This window comes from Culex quinquefasciatus, chromosome 2 (genome assembly GCF_015732765.1).
Source record: "Culex quinquefasciatus strain JHB chromosome 2, VPISU_Cqui_1.0_pri_paternal, whole genome shotgun sequence".
NCBI classification, from domain to species: Eukaryota; Metazoa; Arthropoda; class Insecta; order Diptera; family Culicidae; genus Culex; species Culex quinquefasciatus.
The window spans coordinates 187,859,424-187,878,935 of NC_051862.1; the positions used below are offsets into that span (position 1 = coordinate 187,859,424).

The window sequence follows — 19,512 nt, forward strand, 5'->3', positions numbered from 1 at the left end:
GTTACTTTTTTGAAAATAGTCGCAGTTTTTCATTTTATAAAATTAGTGCCTTGTTTGAAAAACTAAGAAAGTTTCATATATTTTGCTTTTTTGTTCTTGGTTGATACGACCCTTAGTTGCTGAGATATTGCCAGGCAAAGGTTTAAAAACAGGAAAATTGATGTTCTCTAAGTCTCCCCAAACAAACCACCATTTTCTAATGTCGATATCTATACAACTGATGGTTCAATTTTCAATGTTAAATTATGAAACATTCGTGAAATTTTCCGATCTTTTCGAAAAAATTTTTTTCAAAAAATTAAATAAAGACCAACATTTCAAAAGGGTGTAATATTGATTGTTTGGCCCTTTTGATAAGTGAGTCTGGATTTCATAATTTTGAAAATATTGTTTTCGAAAAGATTGGAAAATTTCACGAATGTTTCATATTTTAACATTATAAATTGGACCATTAGTTGCTGAGATATCGATCTTAGAAAATGGTGGGCTGTTTGGGTGAGCCTTAGAAAACATCAAATTTCCTGTTTTAAAACTTTTGCATGGAAATATCTCAGCAACTAAGGGTCGTTTCAACCAAGATCAGAAAAGCAAAATAAAGTGAATTATCCCAGCTTTTCATTTTTTTTCAAAAGTGGGCGAACATGGGCACTAATTTAAAAAAATGAAAATCAACGACTATTTCCAAATTCACCGTAAATGGCTATAAATTGGAAACGGTGCACTTCATCAAAATTTCACTAGAGTACTTTTTGATTGCCAGTTTGATTTTACATTGAAAAATGAAGTTGAAAAATATTTGCGACCAATATTTCGGTTTTTTTTTTCAAATCGGTATTGATTTAAAAATTGATAACTCGATCAAAGATTTTTTGCCCATTCTGGAAATTTTTGAAAAGTTGGCATTTGATGTCCCCTAAAACATATCAATAAGTAAAATTTAAAATTATGTTTTTTTGCAAATAAAGTTTTAGTGACAAAAAGTTAAATTATAAAATTATAATGTTTTTTTTTTTCAGTGTATACCTTATACATACCTGCAAATTTGCCGAGACACCAAATCGATCAAAAAAATCCTTCAAAAGATACAGAGCTGCCAAATTTTTATGGAAAATTATATGGACATACTAATGATTCAAAATGGCTTCTTTGGGCATACCGAAGGCACCAAAAAAATGTAGTCGGCTTAAAAAATACAAAAATTAAAATTAAAGTAAAATACCGATTTTGTACAGAACTGCTCTGCAGACACGAATTTTGATTTTGCCATGAATTATGCAAAAAAAAAAAACAGGTAAAAATTCTCAGAAATATTTGATGTTAGCGAATAAATTAAAATAATTGGTAAAAGAATGACGTAAAAAACTGCATACAGATTTTTAATGACAACATTAATTAAAAATTATATTTTTAGTTATCTGGGTTTTTATAGCTTACAAATTATTTGGATTTGAAAAAATATAGTTTAAATAGTTAGAGAGGAATTCTATTAAAATGCAATTGAATAAAGTGAAACCTAAACTGCTCTGATAACTCAAATTTAAAAACATGAAGCATTTTCCAATTTTCTGAACAACTTTCTGTTGAAATCAAATTAAAAAAGGTTTATGATTAAGATGTTTTTGTGTAAAGGATTTAGTTTTTCACATTCGACAAAATTGATTTCTCAAATGGAAAATGTTAGCGCAGCACCAAAAATCAATTGTAAACGAAATTTGAAGCACTGGTGGGAGGACCTTATTTTTTTTTAAATCATTAGTTTGGTGAATTTTTAATATTAAATATTAATTAATATATCCTACATTTTATGTCAAAACAAGTATTCTGTCATTTTTGAATTTTCCTAGATTAAGTTTTTACTCACATTGTTGCAATTTAATAGCCTAAGTTTGAGTTTACAAAATGTAATAAACACACTCAATAATAAACAAACTCAATAACTCGAAAAAGCGACTGGAAAATTATTTAAAAAAAAAGCGATACAATCGTTTAAAGGTTGCATATAAAAACACACAAACATAAAACATGAGAAACTAAAAGAGTTGCACAGATGAACCCCTGAAAAATATTGAAAAAACAACGGTAGAGGCCTGATTTGTTGAAGGCTTGTGAATGATGCGGTATATTTTGACACAATAATTCAGTTTTCGTGATTTCTTAAATTTAATTAGATTTATTATAGCAATTTAACCAGAATATTACCAAGCACACCGTAACTCAACTGGAAACATTATGGTAACGCAATTTCGTAAGCCACTATTTTAATTAATTTCGGCACTAGCTGAGCGATTCCATTTGGGGTGATCGCATATAAACTCCAGCAAAACTGGGTCACAGAGTTACAGCCGAACGGATAACGAAATTCTCCAACCAATTTGCCCAAAACCATCCGAAAGCGTTTTCCACCCGAAATAGCTCGACCCGGGCTTTTAATTGATTAAATAAATAGCCTCCGTGTTTAACTTTTTTTTTACTTCCTCTATTTTCCCGTGAAAAGCTCGTTGAAACCTTGCTCGAAATCTGATTCAGTGGAAGGCTATTTCTCATAATCGAAACCACTTGTACTAATAACTTGGCACGAGAATCTCGGAACGAAAAAACTCGCCGAATAAATTTTTATCAACTAGTGCTTTTAACGAGGGAACGATAAAAGCAAATTCAGTTTCCTTCAATACCGCACAGTTTTGCTCCCCCCTGGAGTAATACTGTCGCAATTTGTTTTGAGCCCAAAAAAAGAGATTCCTAGCGACCTGAAGCCACTCTGGCCGGGGATGACGACAAGTGCTTCAGGCGGCCAGGGGGACAAAAATAACAAATGGAACCCAAAAATGCAAATAAAATATCCATTTGCATCGCAGACGGTCGTAAAAAGTGTTGGCCACTAGTGAGTTGAAAAAAAAAAGTATAGACAACAACCGGCCACCAGCGGCTTAGCCGGATTTTCGAGGACCTCCTCGTTGTCGCCTCTGTTGTTTGATTTTTACCCCTTTTTTGCGCTGTTTACAGGATGTCTGCAAGGAGTAGTCACTATAAAAAGAGTAGTTTTATTTCACTATTTTTGGGCGCGCGTTGACGATGAAAATCTGATTCCGAATCTGCTGGTCTGGCTGGGAATAAAATCTACAACAAAACGAGTCTGCGATGGCGAGTCAACTAAATCAGAGGCGTACTTAGAGGCTTTGGTGCCCTTAATGTTGTCCAACAACAACTTCAATACAAAGTAGTTCAAAATTAGGCAACTTCATCAATTTTTTTTAAAGGATTCACTTTTAAAAAAATTAACACGACAGTTAAAACGTGGTATTTTTGAACTCGAACCTTGCCTTCATACATACATCTCTGCAAATGACCCCAAAGCACCACCACCAAACAATTGTCCTGGGAATTCACGCTGCCTAGACGGTTTTTATTGTTTGTGTCTCGGGAGTTGTCTAAAACCGGTCGAATAAAATATGCAAATAATTTCACTCTCTATGATCTTTTTTCCTCCTTCTCCCTAGTCCTGCGTGAGGAGTTCCGGCTGGAGCCGCAGCACACCCGGGTGGCCCAGGGCGAGACGGTCCTGCTCGAGTGTGGACCCCCCAAGGGGGTGCCGGAGCCGACGGTCGGGTGGCGCAAAAACGGCCAGAAGCTGGACGTCGAAACGAGCAAACGCATCCGGGTCGTGGACGGGGGAAACCTGGCGATCCAGGACGTGCGCCAGACGGACGAGGGCCAGTACCAGTGCATCGCGAAGAATCTGGTCGGGGTGCGCGAGTCCGGGATGGCGTTCCTGAAGGTGCACGGTAAGTTGGTGTAGAACTACACTGTTGAATAGTTGAAGACTTGAAGAGTTTAAATCTTCAACAGTTTCAAAAGATTAAGAGCTTGAGTTCATCAGTTCTATTGTTCAAGAGTTCAGGCGTTCATGTATTCAAGTGTTCAAGTGTCCAAGTGTTCAAGTGTTCAAGTGTTCAAGTGTTCAAGAGTTCAAGTGTTCAAGTGTTCAAGTGTTTAAGTGCTCAAGTGTTAAAGTGTTCAAGAATTCAAGTGTTCAAGTGCTCAAGTGTTCAAGTGTTCAAGTGTTCAAGTGTTCAAGTGTTCAAGTGTTCAAGTGTTCAAGTGTTCAAGTGTTCAAGTGTTCAAGTGTTCAAGTGTTCAAGTGTTCAAGTGTTCAAGTGTTCAAGTGTTCAAGTGTTCAAGTGTTCAAGATCTCAAGAGTGCTAGAGTTAAAATTTTCACGAGTTCAAGAACTCAAGATTTTATGAATTCAAGAGTTCAAATCGAGTTTAAGTGTTCATGTAATCAAGAGTTCAATATCTCAAGAAACCCATTTTCAAGTCCACAATTTTAAGGTTAGAACGAAACTTCAATTCTTTAAAATTTTCCAAATGTCGTCTTCCTTCCAGTGAAACCCTTCCTCATCCGGGGACCGCACGACTCCACCATCATCGAGGGCTCCTCGGTGACGTTCCAGTGCCGCGTCGGAGGTGACCCCATGCCCGACGTCCTGTGGCGACGGTCGGCCAACGGTGGCAACATGCCCCTGGACCGCGTCCACATCCTGGAGGATCGCAGCCTGCGCCTGGAGAACGTCATCCCGGACGACGAGGGAGAGTACAGCTGCGAGGCGGACAACGCCGTGGGGGCGATCTCCGCCACCGGAACGTTGACCGTGCACTGTAAGTCTATTTTTCAGAAGAATTTTGAACATTTTAAACTTAAAATTTGGTTTTCAGCTCATCCCTACCTGGTGATCCGACCGGTGCCGCAGGTCATTGAGGGAATTCGCGATGCTTCATTTGAGTGCAAGTCCGAAGGTCGTCCCAAACCAACTACGTTCTGGTCGATCGAGGGTAATCGCACCTTGATCTTCCCGGGGACCAAGTTCGATCGCTTTGAGACGTCCAATACCCAGGAGGGTTTGACCGTGCTCACGATCCTTCAAACCACCAAAGCGGACAACGGCTTGGTGGTGATCTGTAGTGCGGTTAACTCCGTAGGATCGATCAGCGTACGCGCACGACTGACCGTGGCGTCACAAGACGATCTACCACCGCCGATCATCATCTTAGGACCCACAAACCAAACGCTTCCGGTGAAGTCGGTGGTAGCATTACCTTGTCGAGCGGTTGGCAACCCAACTCCCATTATCTCGTGGTACTTGGACGGCAACCCCGTCATCAACTCCGAGCGGATCAACACCACCGACAACGGCACCCTGGTGATCCACGATCTAGACAAGAACACCGATCAAGGTCTGTACACTTGTGTGGCAAGCAGCCGTAGCGGTAAGGCAACTTGGAGTGCCTACCTCCGGCTAGAACCTCCAACCAACCCAAACATTAACTTCTTCCGTGCCCCTGAGGCCAGTGCCTTCCCCAGTGCCCCGGGGAAACCTCAGATCGTCAACGTAACCGATAACTCGATCAGCATTTCTTGGCTGCCGAGCATCAAATCGGGGGCCTCGGACATCAACGGCTACCTAATCGAGGTCTTCTCAACTGACATGGCCAAAGGATGGATCTCAATCCCGTACAAGATCTCCTCGACCAGCTACACCTTTTCACCCGTTACGTCGGACATCGCCTATACGTTCATCGTGCGAGCCGAGAACGATCAAGGCGTTGGTATCCCAAGCTTGATGTCCGATCCGGTGACCATCGGTCGGGACATCAACCACGGCGAAGACATCAACTTGAGCGAAGCTCAAGCTACGCTATCCTCCGGAAGCGTGGTCAACCTGCTGGAAGCGAACGCTTCGGACTCTACAAGCGTTCGCCTCGTTTGGGAGATCGTCAACGGGCAGTACGTGGAAGGGTTCTACATTTACTCGAAGAACGTCAATAGCAATGGGACGTACAAGACCCTGACCGTGCTTCACGGTGGAGGTGCGTCTGCCTGTACGATCAACGGGCTGGACAAGTACACCGAGTACGAGTTCTTCCTGGTGCCGTTCTACAAGACGATCGAGGGTAGGCCGTCCAACTCGAGGACGGCGAAGACCTTGGAGGATGGTAAGGTTTTCTAGGTTATGTTGAGTAATTGAGACTAATTGTGAGTTTTTAGTTCCCAGTGCAGCCCCGATCAACATGGAGGCAGTCCTGCTAAACACTTCGGCCGTCTATCTCAAGTGGGAACCCCCAACCAATCACAGCTTGAACGGTAAGTCAGCCAAAAATCCACAAAATTCTATCTAACAATCAACGCTTCCGTTAAAACTTCAGGCAAGCTCAAAAACTACCACATCATCATCCGCGGCTACGACGTGCACAACATGTCCAAGGTGCTGACGAACATGACCGTCGACGGGGACTCGCCGAAGCTGCTCCTGGCAAACCTGTCGGCCGGGGTGACCTACTCGGTGAGCATCGCGGCCAGCACCCGCGTCGGCATTGGGCCGTTTAGCGTGCCGTCGATTCTGCGGCTGGATCCGCACACGAAGCGACTGGACCAGGGTTATACGCGGTGAGTAGAATGATTCGAGGGTTGCTGGAATTTTGAAATTAGAGTTTGGGATTGGGACCATTCAGAAAATCATACACTCTTAAAAAACAAAAAAACTTAGCTGACTTTTTTTTCAATTTTTCATATTGTTATAATTGGCCTTAAAGTTTTTGGTCAAGTAATGTTAGGTTTTTGGTTTTTGGTATTTGGTATTTGGTATTTGGTATTTGGTATTTGGTATTTGGTATTTGGTATTTGGTATTTGGTATTTGGTATTTGGTATTTGGTATTTGGTATTTGGTATTTGGTATTTGGTATTTGGTATTTGGTATTTGGTATTTGGTATTTGGTATTTGGTATTTGTATTTGGTATTTAATATTTGGTATTTGGTATTTGGTATTTGGTATTTGGTATTTGGTATTTGGTATTTGGTATTTGGTATTTGGTATTTGGTATTTGGTATTTGGTATTTGGTATTTGGTATTTGGTATTTGGTATTTGGTATTTGGTATTTGGTATTTAGTATTTGGTATTGGTATTTGGTATTTGGTATTTGGTATTTGGTATTTGGTATTTGGTATTTATTATTTGGTATTTGGTATTTGGTATTTGGTATTTGGTATTTGGTATTTGGTATTTGGTATTTGGTATTTGGTATTTGGTATTTGGTATTTGGTATTTGGTATTTGGTATTTGGTATTTGGTATTTGGTATTTGGTATTTGGTATTTGGTATTTGGTATTTGGTATTTGGTATTTGGTATTTGGTATTTGGTATTTAGTATTTGGTATTTGGTATTTTATTTGGTATTTGGTATTTAGTATTTGGTATTTGGTATTTGGTATTTGGTATTTGGTATTTGGTATTTGGTATTTGGTATTTGGTATTTGGTATTTGGTATTTGGTATTTGGTATTTGGTATTTGGTATTTGGTATTTGGTATTTGGTATTTGGTATTTGGTATTTGGTATTTGGTATTTGGTATTTGGTATTGGTATTTGGTATTTGGTATTTGGTATTTGGTATTTGGTATTTGGTATTTGGTATTTGGTATTTAATTATTTGGTATTTGGTATTTGTTGGTATTTGGTATTTGGTATTTGGTATTTGGTATTTGGTATTTGGTATTTGGTATTTAGTATTTGGTATTGGTATTTGGTATTTGGTATTTAATTATTTAATATTTGGTATTTGGTATTTGGTATTTAATTATTTGGTATTTGGTATTTGGTATTTGGTATTTAGTATTTAATTATTTGGTATTTGGTATTTGGTATTTATTATTTGGTATTTGGTATTTGGTATTTGGTTATTTGGTATTTGGTATTTGGTATTTGGTATTTGGTATTTGGTATTTGGTATTTGGTTATTTGGTATTTGGTATTTAGTATTTGGTATTTGGTATTTGGTATTTGGTATTTGGTATTTGGTATTTAGTATTTGGTATTTGGTATTTGGTATTTGGTATTTGGTATTTGGTATTTAATTATTTGGTATTTGGTATTTGGTATTTGGTATTTGGTATTTGGTATTTGGTATTTGGTATTTGGTATTTGGTATTTGGTATTTGGTATTTGGTATTTGGTATTTGGTATTTGGTATTTGGTATTTGGTATTTGGTATTTGGTATTTGGTATTTGGTATTTGGTATTTGGTATATTTTGTTTTGGTGTAGGTTTTGTTGATTTGTTTTTTTATTGTGATTTTAGAGACTATACACTTTTGTGCATTCGTCTCTTCAAGGTGGATACTGGAAAAGAAAAGTTAACACAATTTTAAATATTTTTGAAAAGGCTTGCAAATTGTTTTTTTAGTTGATTTCTAAAGAAATTTTCAAAGAGGAAGGCAAGAAGATTTAAGAACAATTATGTTGATTTTTTTAAAGTCTTTCGAAAACCAAAAACTAAACCTCTCTAAAAAAGTCACTTCAGCAAATCTCATTTAATAAACTGCGTTCATTGAAAATAAAGCGTTCCTTACTCATTTCACTTTGTGTTCCTCCTCTCTCCTCCCCCCAAACAGGTATCCAATAAATCACGACTACTCGCACGATATCCTGACGCAAACGTGGTTCATTATCCTGCTCGGTTCCATCATCGCCATCATCGTGTTCCTGTTCGGGGCCACGGTGATCTTCCGGCGGATACAGTTTATGAAGCACAGCTCGCTGAACAGCATGCACGGTAAGTACCGACCGTTGAATAAATTGCAATGACGTGCACGGTGTGTTAAAAGGGGGAACTTTTCGAGAAAAATATAATTTAAATCCACCGTTCCAGGAAAGTGCAAAAAGCACAAAATAGTTGCTCTTTTATCCCTCATCCAACAAAAGCTTCTCCATTACTCACAGAAGTCCGGGGACAAAATCAAAACTCCCCCTCCAAATGACACATGTGATGTTGGTTTTCCACTCTATCCTCTCCTCCTTCAAAGACACTCACATTTGTGTGCCAACGCCAGTTGGAAGCAAAACGAGCAACACCGGGAAAATTGAATTTCGCTTCCCTGTTTTCATTCAATTTAAACAATGTTTTCTTTTCTTGTGTTTCAATAATTGTGTGTGCTTTTTCTGGGCGGTGATGCCACTTCGTTTGTCCTTCCTGACGTCTTCTTTTTTTCCTCCCTGACTGTCAAGAGTTTTAAAACATTTCGTCACTCATGCACTCGAGTAGCGTGTGTGTGGAACAAGCAGGAGAAAGTTGAGAAAAGGAAGAAAAACTCTTCAACTTTTTGTTCTTCAAGTGCTTTTCCAGCACAGGATTCGGGAATGTTCCGAATGCGATCCGTCAGCAGGGAATGTGATTATTCAATTTTACTTTTACGAGCTTTTTTCCGCCTGGCTTTGACAAACTTGCAATGCACGACGTGTTTGTTGGAAGAGGATTCGGAAGGGTTGTAAATTTGTTCCTTTGTTTGAATTTAATTTAAATTCTAGGTGGAGTGCTATTGCGGACAATCAGATTAAATGAAGTGGTTATGTAATCTGTTACAACAATGCACGAAGCACAAGTCAGAGAAAGAGATACTGAAATATAGACCAGAAAAGGATTCATTTGGTGAAGTGGAGTTTGGGAATGATTTCACTCGAGCAGACGAAAATAACATTTCAATTACAAAATGAGAGAGTGTTGCGATTGTTGTTTTTGAGAAGGACGGATTAGTTGAAAAAATAATAGAGGCCGATTGAAGAAATTCCATATTAATTCTTAAATCAAGGGTATGAAAATCAAATAAAACGTACATTCGATATTTTAAAAAATGCATAATAACCTTAAAAAACAAAACGAAATAATATTTTTAAGCATCGTAAACTGGGGTGATATTGATAGGATTTTAATTTATTTTTCAAATATTACTCAACTTGTAAGACTTTTCTCATGCTTTTATTTTTTTAAGGCATGCTGGGTCACACAATGTTAATGTACGTTTAAACAAAAAGTTGTAAAAAATACCTCGAAAAAATTTAAATGTTCGATAAAACATCTTCGAATGGTAACAGATTTTATGCAAACAAATGTGTATTTGTATATCATAAACTGGTGAAATTGTCATCAGTTTCCGTTGATATTCATATTTTTACATTTTTTAAGGTAAAATTAATTAAAAAAAGTGGTAATATCCCTCCAGCGATGTTTTCAACCTTCCAAAATTCTACTTTTTCATCTATGTTTTGCTGAAAATTATTATTTTAATAGGGTTTTTTGAAAAATGTAAAATCACATAACGAAAACGTTGAATTTCGGAAAGTTGAAATTTTTGTTGGTTGAATGTAAACTCTTTTTTAGAAATTTTATCTAAAAATGAACTTTGTTTGCTGACACACAGCGTCTATCATGATCGTCATTGCTTGTCGACGGTCGGTGAACGTAAACACAAAGACGAAACGAACGGAAAATGAGCACCACTCAAGCAGCCGCCCAAACGAGACCACGTGCTCTTTCTCTCGTTTTAAATCTCTCTTTTAAAACGTCAGCTGCGTGGTGAAATCATTTGAATGTGATCATGGGAGAGATGATCGGAATCTCGGTAGAATGTTAAACGACCGTTCTCTGAGCGATTTTATTTCTAGAGGGAAGTCAATGACTGTGTGAGTGTGGCTTTGCGTAGCACTCATTCGTTTGTGTGTGAAACGAACGAAAGTAGAATGTCAAAATCAGTTTGTCGTGGTGAAGACGATTGGAGTGGTCTGTCACATATCACAAACAAAGTCGAAACTATGAGTGCACTGACTACCAACATTTTTTTCTGTGAAGGTGACTTTGATAGACACTGCCTCAAAGTGAGTAAATTTAATTAATTATGTCAAATTGATAAGGGACCATCCATAAACCACGTGGACACTTTTTTGGGAATCTCGAACCCCCCCCCCCTTCGTGGACAATTGTCCATACAAAAAAAATCTTTTTTGTATGGAGCGTGGACAATCGCCATACCCCCTAAAGTGTCCACGTGGTTTATGGATGGTCCCTAAATAGTATGGTTTAAATTAATTTTCCATTTGAAAAATGTGCACTTAACTGCAACTAAATAAATTTTATTAACTTAACTTCTCTGAATTTAGTAGCACAAATTTTATGTAAAATATATATTTATTTTAAGTTTGTGCATAACATTTAGTTTGAATCTATTATTTTAAAACAAAACAAGTTTCAAGGTAATTCAGGCAAAATTTTGACATATCGAAAGATTTGCCCAAAATTTATAAAGGTTTTTGATATAAAGTATTAATTAAATAAAAACATTGATATTTTATCTCAAAAATTATAAAAGCAATCTAAAGACATGAAAAAAACATTTGAACTGATTTAACAAGAAAAACTATGACTATCAAGTCACTCTGAGATTTAAAATTAGATTTTTAAAAGTAACTATTTATTCAAACACTTTTGAAAAAACTTATTTTTAAAAATAGTGCATGAACCTTGTGTGCAGGGTTACTTGGTCAAAACTGAAAAAAAAACGCCGATAAAAAATCTAGAAAAATCATGCAAAATGCACCAGTTACGGTTGGGAGAGAATGAACAGTGTTAATTTTGTTTGACAAAATCGTATTGGTCGAGTGTGTGTTTTAGAAAGTTTAATTTGAAATTCAAAAATATTAAATTTTCCAAAACAAAGAAATTTTGTGATGAGAATGTTGATTTTGTTTAATAGTAGTTTATGCAACAAGGTGCAAAAAGAGGATTTTTTCAGCACGAGTCGTACATTTATCCAACGAGGTTCACCGAGTTGGATAAATACGAAGAGTGCTGAAAAAATCATGTTTTGCAACGAGTTCCATACAACATTTTTTGCAATTCCAAAAAACACACACTGAGTGAACTTTTATGTCAAATTTTCATGTATTTTATCAATAAATCGTTTAAATCAAAATTTTTTTGAAAAGTGTTACTTTTCGAAACAAGTGCTGAAAAGTTCAACTTTTCAGCACCCATTTGAGTGCTGAAAAGTAGAACTTTTCAGCATTTATTTTGAAAAGTGTTGCTATTCGATTCTGTTATTTTTGGTACAGAAAAGTAGGCTATTTCGTCGTTCAAGAATGACAGGAAAAGTAAATAGTTTCACGACGGAATTGCAAAAAAATAATTAAAAACCTGGCAACCCTGCTTATGTAGCCTACTCCAGTACATGTTTTAAAAATAATGATTTTAGACTAACCTTATCAGTTGTAAAACATTCCAATAATACCAGGGGGATGCTGAAGGCAGCCATCTTGGGGGTTGAGATTAATGTCACGCGCAAACTGTGCACATAAAAAACAAAAATGTTTTTCTATTAATATTTGATTTTATCATAACATAAATTGTGATTGACTGTGGTAAAAGTCAAAATACACAGTTTCAGCGATTTTGTGGAAAGCTCTATACAAAAGTGCACACCTCAAACTACAGCAGGGGTAGGATTTTAAATGTGCAAATATTTGGTTTGCAGATATTATTTGCAAGGGTGGAGAATTTGGTGCAAAGTGTGTAATAAAAGTACAACTTTAAATGTGTTCTCAAGGATCACAACTTTAGTATTTTGTTTTACGAATAAATTGAGAAATAATCACCTTTTACATGAAAAAAATAAACAGTTTTCATTTAATGCCAGAAGATTATGTACTTTTTTACAGTGCGCAGTTGATTTGTTTTGGTTCCGCAATGAACAGCTGTTGTACATTGAAACCATATCAATGGTTTTGTAAAAATAAATGGTTAATTAAAAGTTCACAACTTTGTAAAAAATTGCAAGTTTTTTATAGCTTAATTTAAAACATTAACCCTCTAACCCTCTGCCCCGATCTATTTACTAAAACTAATTGTATAATAATGCAGGAAATGTTTAACTTTTACTACCAAACATAAAAAATGAATTTGGAGTGATGCACCGGAGCACCACTAAGAGATGAGCAACTCTTTTTGAAGTTCAACAGTAGCGTGGTTCACGTTTCTATGAAAAAGACAAAAGTTGTTATTTTGTCTTGCATCAACCGGAATTTCGTTCTTTTATGTCCCCAGAAGCACTCCTGAAAATTTGAGCCCATTTGGTAAGGTCTAGGAGCTCCAGTTTTAATTTGAAATTTATATGGGATTTTGATTTATTTTCCATGGGAAACTATCTTTTTTTACATTGTATTAGGATTTTTTTTATAAATCGATGAAATGACTTGATTCCTATAGTAGGAGATAGGTTTTGAACTGGGGAACAACTTTGTAGAACATACCAACATGCTAGGAAGTGACCCTTTAAAGATACAGATACAGATACGTTTCACCCCACACAGTAAAGCCCCTTCAAAAGCCACCATCTAAAAGTATCTGTATCTTTAAAGGGTCACTTCCTAGCATGTTGGTATGTTCTACAAAGTTGTTCCCCAGTTCAAAACCTATCTCCTACTATAGGAATCAAGTCATTTCATCGATTTATAAAAAAAATCCTAATACAATGTAAAAAAAGATAGTTTCCCATGGAAAATAAATCAAAATCCCATATAAATTTCAAATTAAAACTGGAGCTCCTAGACCTTACCAAATGGGCTCAAATTTTCAGGAGTGCTTCTGGGGACATAAAAGAACGAAATTCCGGTTGATGCAAGACAAAATAACAACTTTTGTCTTTTTCATAGAAACGTGAACCACGCTATTCAACAGTTCATTTTAATAAAAAAATATTAGTTTGATTTTTGAAAAATCCTCTAAGACTTAAGTTTTCGAAAAAAAAATTCCTGCAAGAATTGTAGTTTTCAATCAATGATAACTAATTATTATCGAGTTTTGCATCTTTTGTATGTTCCTCTTAATATTTCTAATGATAATTTAATTTTGGGAATATTTGAATGATTGAAAATTTTGATTGTGGTAGTTTTGGCAATCATTCAAAAACTGTGAAGTAAAGTAATGATGAAAAATAAACACAGCTTGAATTGGAAAATATTTTTATAAAAAAAATTCATACATCTCCCTAAAGTTTGATTTATTATTATTTGTATTTTTAAATGCCAACATAAAAAAATTTCACTGTAATTTAATGTTTCAAACTTGTAAATTCATTCTATGCACCATAAACATCAGCATACATAAAAATTTAAAAATGCTCGTTATTTCAAACGAATGTACCAGCTCCACGCTGTGCCGTACTTCATCTGTCTTGACACTTCAGCAAAATAGCAAACAAGCAAACATTCATGTACGTCCAAATGTTTCTTCTGCACTTTACCCGGCGGGGCCCTCTCTCTCCGCCCTTAAGCTGTGAAACGAGCGCGCTCCAAAATCCACTCAAACCGTCAGATTTTCCATCCTCACACGAGAGAAAAAAAAGTGGAGGCAATGAAAAACCCCGTCAGTTTTCACATCATTTTCATAAACGTATATTTCACGTTAGTGTTTTGTGTTAGCGCTGGAAAGTGCTCGGCGCGCACCACTTTTTTGTTGGGCTCTGCCAACTCAGCACAACCAGAATATGTACGAGGATTAAAATTATGATATTACCCAAGTCGCAGCACACACTCTGGCACATAAACATGCTCAACCCTTGTTTTCCCGCGGAGCTTTTTTCATATTTTCGCTATTTGTACATTTCCTTTTTTGCTGTTGTCCCACTCTCTTTCAAAAAGTTATGCCCGGTCTTTTGTGCTTCCTTTTATGGGCGCTTTTTAGCAGGAAAGAACTTTGGGGACAGCGGCGAAAAAGAGGGAAAAGCGCTTTATTTCGCTTCTAATGTCCACCCCTGACCAGAGGAGTTGAGTGGCCTCGACGCCCAGGGGGGAGGAGGATTTATGATGGCCTCCGTAGAATTTATGCTGCGCGCACTTGGCCGGAAATGGACTACACCGGACTAACGGGGTGAAGAACTTGGGTTAGCGGGTGGGAAACAACATTCGTAAACCTGTTTTGACGGTTTTATTTCTACACTTACTGTCAGGGAAACTCTATTTCAGCCACGTTTGGGGGAGGTATGAATATTAATTAGTTGGCTTGCTAGCTGGGAGTGGATGTGATGCTTATGGAAATTGTGGAATGAGGAGAGGTTAAAATGAGTGCTGTCTCTGTTTAACTTACTAACAAAAAAAAAAACACCAAAATATTCGTAACTGAAATTAAACAAATTAACAATCGAAATACTTAGCAGCCTTCTTCCAAGCTGAAAATTGAAAAAATGCACTTCTCTTAAATTGTGTGTGTTGTTTTTTATTTGTTTATAAAGCTTTTCAATGAAACTTATGTTTTGCAAAATCATTTTAAAAAAAACATCGCTGTGTATCTATCGATCGTCACATCGTCGCCGTCGTGCTAACTTGTCGTACGTGCATTTTGGGCCAAATTGAGTTAAGAACGCCATTTTGTGCATCTCACAATGCCACATCTTTTGACCTTCACAGATCCCCAAAACTCGATTTCAATCCTAAGATATTCAATCAAAACCAAAAAAGCTCCGAAAATTTTTGTCACTTTTCATATAAAAGTAGTTTCAACCTTATCGTGCTATCTTGTCACTCCCTGAAAATTGATGTAAATGCGACAAAAGGCCAAAGAGATTTTGTTTACATTGCGTGCTCTCGTTTTTGTTTATTCAACATTAAAGATCGACAAGATAGCACGACGACGTCAACATGCACATTCTGTTTTTCCAGGTTGACATGGAAGTGACGCAAATGAATTTTCCTACAGGCTTTTTCGACTTTCCTAAAAGTGCATTTCCTGGAACGGCAGATTTTTTATTTGCTGAAACAACACATCAACGTAGAGACTAACTATCGATGATTGAAATGTTTACGCGCGCAATAAACGTTCTACAAAAAAATCTAACTTTTTTTTACATTTTTTCTTCAAACAGGAAATCACGCCATCGGAACGGTCCGCAAATTTCCGACGCTTCCGCTGAACCCGAACGGCGTCTGGATCGACCCCGGCGGTGGCGTTTGGCGTCAGGCGTCCGAAATCACCAAGGAAGCCATCACGGACTACGCGGCGGTGTCGAACGCACCGACGCTGCCGCTGCCGGATTATGAGAGGTATGTATAGCATTCTGTTATTTATTTAGCTGATTTTTTTCATACTCATGTTGTGATTCCTTAATATTGACTCCCCTTGTTCAATAAAACTTTTTTCAAAGTTAAACAAAATTATAGAAAAAAAAACAAGCTGAAAATGCCTATAAGGCTGTTGCAATTATTTTTGAAGTCCCTCGAGTCTGATCAAAGTCGAGGAGGAGAGAAAAATGAAGCCAAACTTGCTTAATATGATTATCAATGCAGAAAATGCATTTTAGGTTGTTTTCTGTTGAATAAACCTATATTTTCATAAAAAAAATATATTAAAAAAATTGCTTTCCGATTTTTTGGACCTATTTTGAAGAGGGTGGAAGGACAGATTGTCCAGATACAAATTCGAGCTTAAACCTATGCTAAACTTAGAGTATTTAATTAAAAGATATTTATTACCCAAAAGGTTCCCACATTATTTTTTCAATCCTCTGCCATACAACACTTAAATATTTTAAAACATTTTCAAATCAATCACATTGTAGAGAACAGTTTTCTGAACAATTTCTATAAAAAAGTATCAATTTTGGTTCAATATAAGCAGAGATATGCCCAATTTCGTAAAATAGAAAAGTGACTTTCATTGAGTTTTTATGATTCTAATAACATAATTTCAATAAATTTCATCAAAATTTATATAAGTATTATTATTCAGCAAAATGTTTTCATCCTTAAAATTTAAAAATATCATAGTAGGCAGTGTTCATCTTTGAATGGGAATCAAATCCACAAATTTTGAAGAAAGTCACTTTTTATTTTACGAAATTGGGTATATCTCTGCTTATATTGAACCAAAATTGATACTTTTTTATGGAAATTATTCAGAAAACTGTTCTCCACAATGTGATTGATACGAAAATGTCTTACAATATTTTAGTGTTGTTTGGCAGAGGATTGAAAAAATAATGTTGGGAACCTTTTTGGTAATAAATAGCTTTTAAATTAAATACTCTAAGTCAGGGGGGGCCAACCTTTTGGCCATGTGGGCCGGATCTGATTTTTCTGAAGCAGTGGCGGGCCGGAACTAAAGTTTGATAAAAGTTGAAAATGCAAAAAAAATCATAACATTATATTCATCAGATCATTTAAAAATAATCGAAAAAAATAAGTATTGCAAATAAGATTCATTTATCTGGATAATAAGAAAGAAAAACAAAGATAACTTTTAAAATTAAAATTAAAATTAAATAATAAGTAGAATTTATTTGAACAAAATTTGGATCCAAAACTTCTTTACAAAAAAAAACACTTTTTGCTGTATTGTGCAATTTTGTGCAAGTATCTTACAAAATATTATAAAATGATTTGAAACAAACACAAAATTTAAAAATCAATGTGAATAAAATAGCTCAGGACCGAAAAACTTAAATTTAATGTAAACTCATTCAAAATTGTAAGAAAAACAATATTAGAATTATTCTGTACAACAATCAAGTGTGTTATCGTTCATTTAACAATTTAACGAAATTGATATTTATGCTTTCTTTTCCTAGTTTTCAATTTAATTATTGATTATGAAAACACCAATATAGAAATGATTTAAAACTAAATTCAAACATAAAGAATGTTTGAATTTGAAATAAAAACATTGCTAAAGCAGAAAATAACTGTTAAATTTTCTCAATTATTTTTTTGTGAAAATATGTGAAAATTTGATCTTAAGCTTATTTTTCAAATCTAGACTCTAAATTTACTTATCGAATATTTCATTAACTGCCTTAAGGGCCATTGATAGAACTATTTTGAAATGCAGTCGCGGACCGGATGAAATAGCTTCACGGGCCGGATACGGCCCACGGGCCGTACGTTGGGCAGGCCTGCTCTAAGTTTAGCAATGGTTTAAGCTCTAATTTGTATCTGGGCAATCTGTTGCTGTTTTTATGACAAATTGTACACAGAAAAGATTTTTATTCGGTCGTTTTGAGGTTTCCAGCTTGGATTTTGGGGTTGTTTCAAAGAAAGCTAGAAATCTGGTAAATTTGGGTTGGAAACTTTTGATTTGAGGTAAAATATGTAATTTAGCGTCGCCAGAGGCACATCAATAAGAAATTTTATGAATATGAACCCATCGATTTCAGTCAACGTTTCTTAAAAAAATCCTATAAAATCGAAAAAAAAAATCTTCAAAAAAAGATGATCCAGGCCCCCTAAGATATATTTCGCCGGACCCCGCAAAATGTTGGAAAAGAGCCCTAATTTCATGGTGCCAAATATCAGACTTGCCGATTTTTTATCTTAAGTTTGTTCTAAGAAACACACCGTGTGCTTCTGTATTATTATTATTATTTTTTTCAATTTCGAACATTCTTTATGTTTGAATTTATTCTTATCATTTCAATATTGATATTTTCAATTCAAATATAAAGATTTAAAATATCTATATGAAAAAACCTGGATTGTTGTATCAAATGTACAGAAACACACTAAATTTAAATTTTAATCAGTTTTTACTGTTTATCCTGGAGGAACGTGATAAAAATGATTTTTAAATACATGAGTGAGCAAGTAATTATGTATTTTTTTCTCAAAACAATGTTTCAGTGATACAGTTTCGTTTGAAAAAGGTTAAAAAAGCAAATTGATCAAAATTAAAATGAAAATTGCTTCGAATATTTTTAATCATTAACAGAATCCCAGAATGGGTCAAGAAATCATATTTCTCTACAATGTTTAAATTTTTGTGTTTTTAAAATATTTGCCAAAAGTGATTTTTTGTATAGAAGATTTGCATCCAAATTAATTTTATCATGCCTCTTTGATTTTTTTTTTGTATTTTTGTGTTGAAGAATTAAAAAAAAAAAAGAAAATTGCAACGACCAGCTAAATTTGAATGTTTTAAAAAAGTCAATGATACCAGGGTATTTGATTTATTTTTTTTAAAGAAAACTGCAATTTCATAAAATGAATATGTAATTTTAAAAATTCATGCATTTACTAATTTTAGACGACGAGCATCGCCTGTTCAGATGATTTTAAAGCTTAACCTACAGCGTACATTTGTATAATTGTTTGAGACATTCCTAATAAATCAAGTTAAATTTGTACACAGATGGCATAAAGAAATTTATATTTTTAAGAGGTTATGTAAATTTTGTCGAAGGTTTTAAGATTTTATTTAAATTTATTCAAATAAAAATATTTAAATAAATTTCAATTTAAAATTCTTTTGAAAATATAGTTCAGCCATGAAATTCTACCAAAAATTGTGGGCAAAATTTGAACACTTTTGATTTGGATCCATCTGGTTTGACTTTTTCATCAAAATATCTGAGATCCGGCCTCAGGAGCGGTCGTGGCTGACTGGTTACGGTGTTCGCTTTGTAAGCGAATGGTTCTGGGTTCGATGCCCATCTGCTCCCCAACGAGAAAGTTAAGAACACATGAATTTGAAATGATGAATATGAACGAAAAATCAAAGTCGCTCGAGGCGGGGTTCGATCCCCCGTCCTTTGGATTGGTAAGCAAAAATGCTAACCACTAGGCCATGACGACTTGGTGAGCGTGGACTGGAATTAGAAATACTGTTACAGAGAGCGAGTTGTGGCGCTTTAACCACGGCAAATAG

At 35.6% G+C, this 19,512-nt stretch overlaps 1 protein-coding gene across 2 annotated transcripts in view; it reads left to right on the top strand.

The window, feature by feature from the left end:
• LOC6054497 (protein sax-3) overlaps positions 1–19,512 on the top strand; it is a 237,769-nt gene that overhangs the window by 205,335 nt on the left and 12,922 nt on the right. For both annotated transcript variants that reach the window (XM_038253608.1, XM_038253609.1), the window contains 7 exons: positions 3,498–3,782; positions 4,386–4,658; positions 4,716–5,993; positions 6,046–6,141; positions 6,204–6,444; positions 8,447–8,607; positions 15,740–15,917. In XM_038253608.1, the coding sequence (XP_038109536.1) occupies positions 3,498–3,782; positions 4,386–4,658; positions 4,716–5,993; positions 6,046–6,141; positions 6,204–6,444; positions 8,447–8,607; positions 15,740–15,917 (2,512 nt within the window). The remainder of the gene's footprint in view (positions 1–3,497; positions 3,783–4,385; positions 4,659–4,715; positions 5,994–6,045; positions 6,142–6,203; positions 6,445–8,446; positions 8,608–15,739; positions 15,918–19,512) is intronic.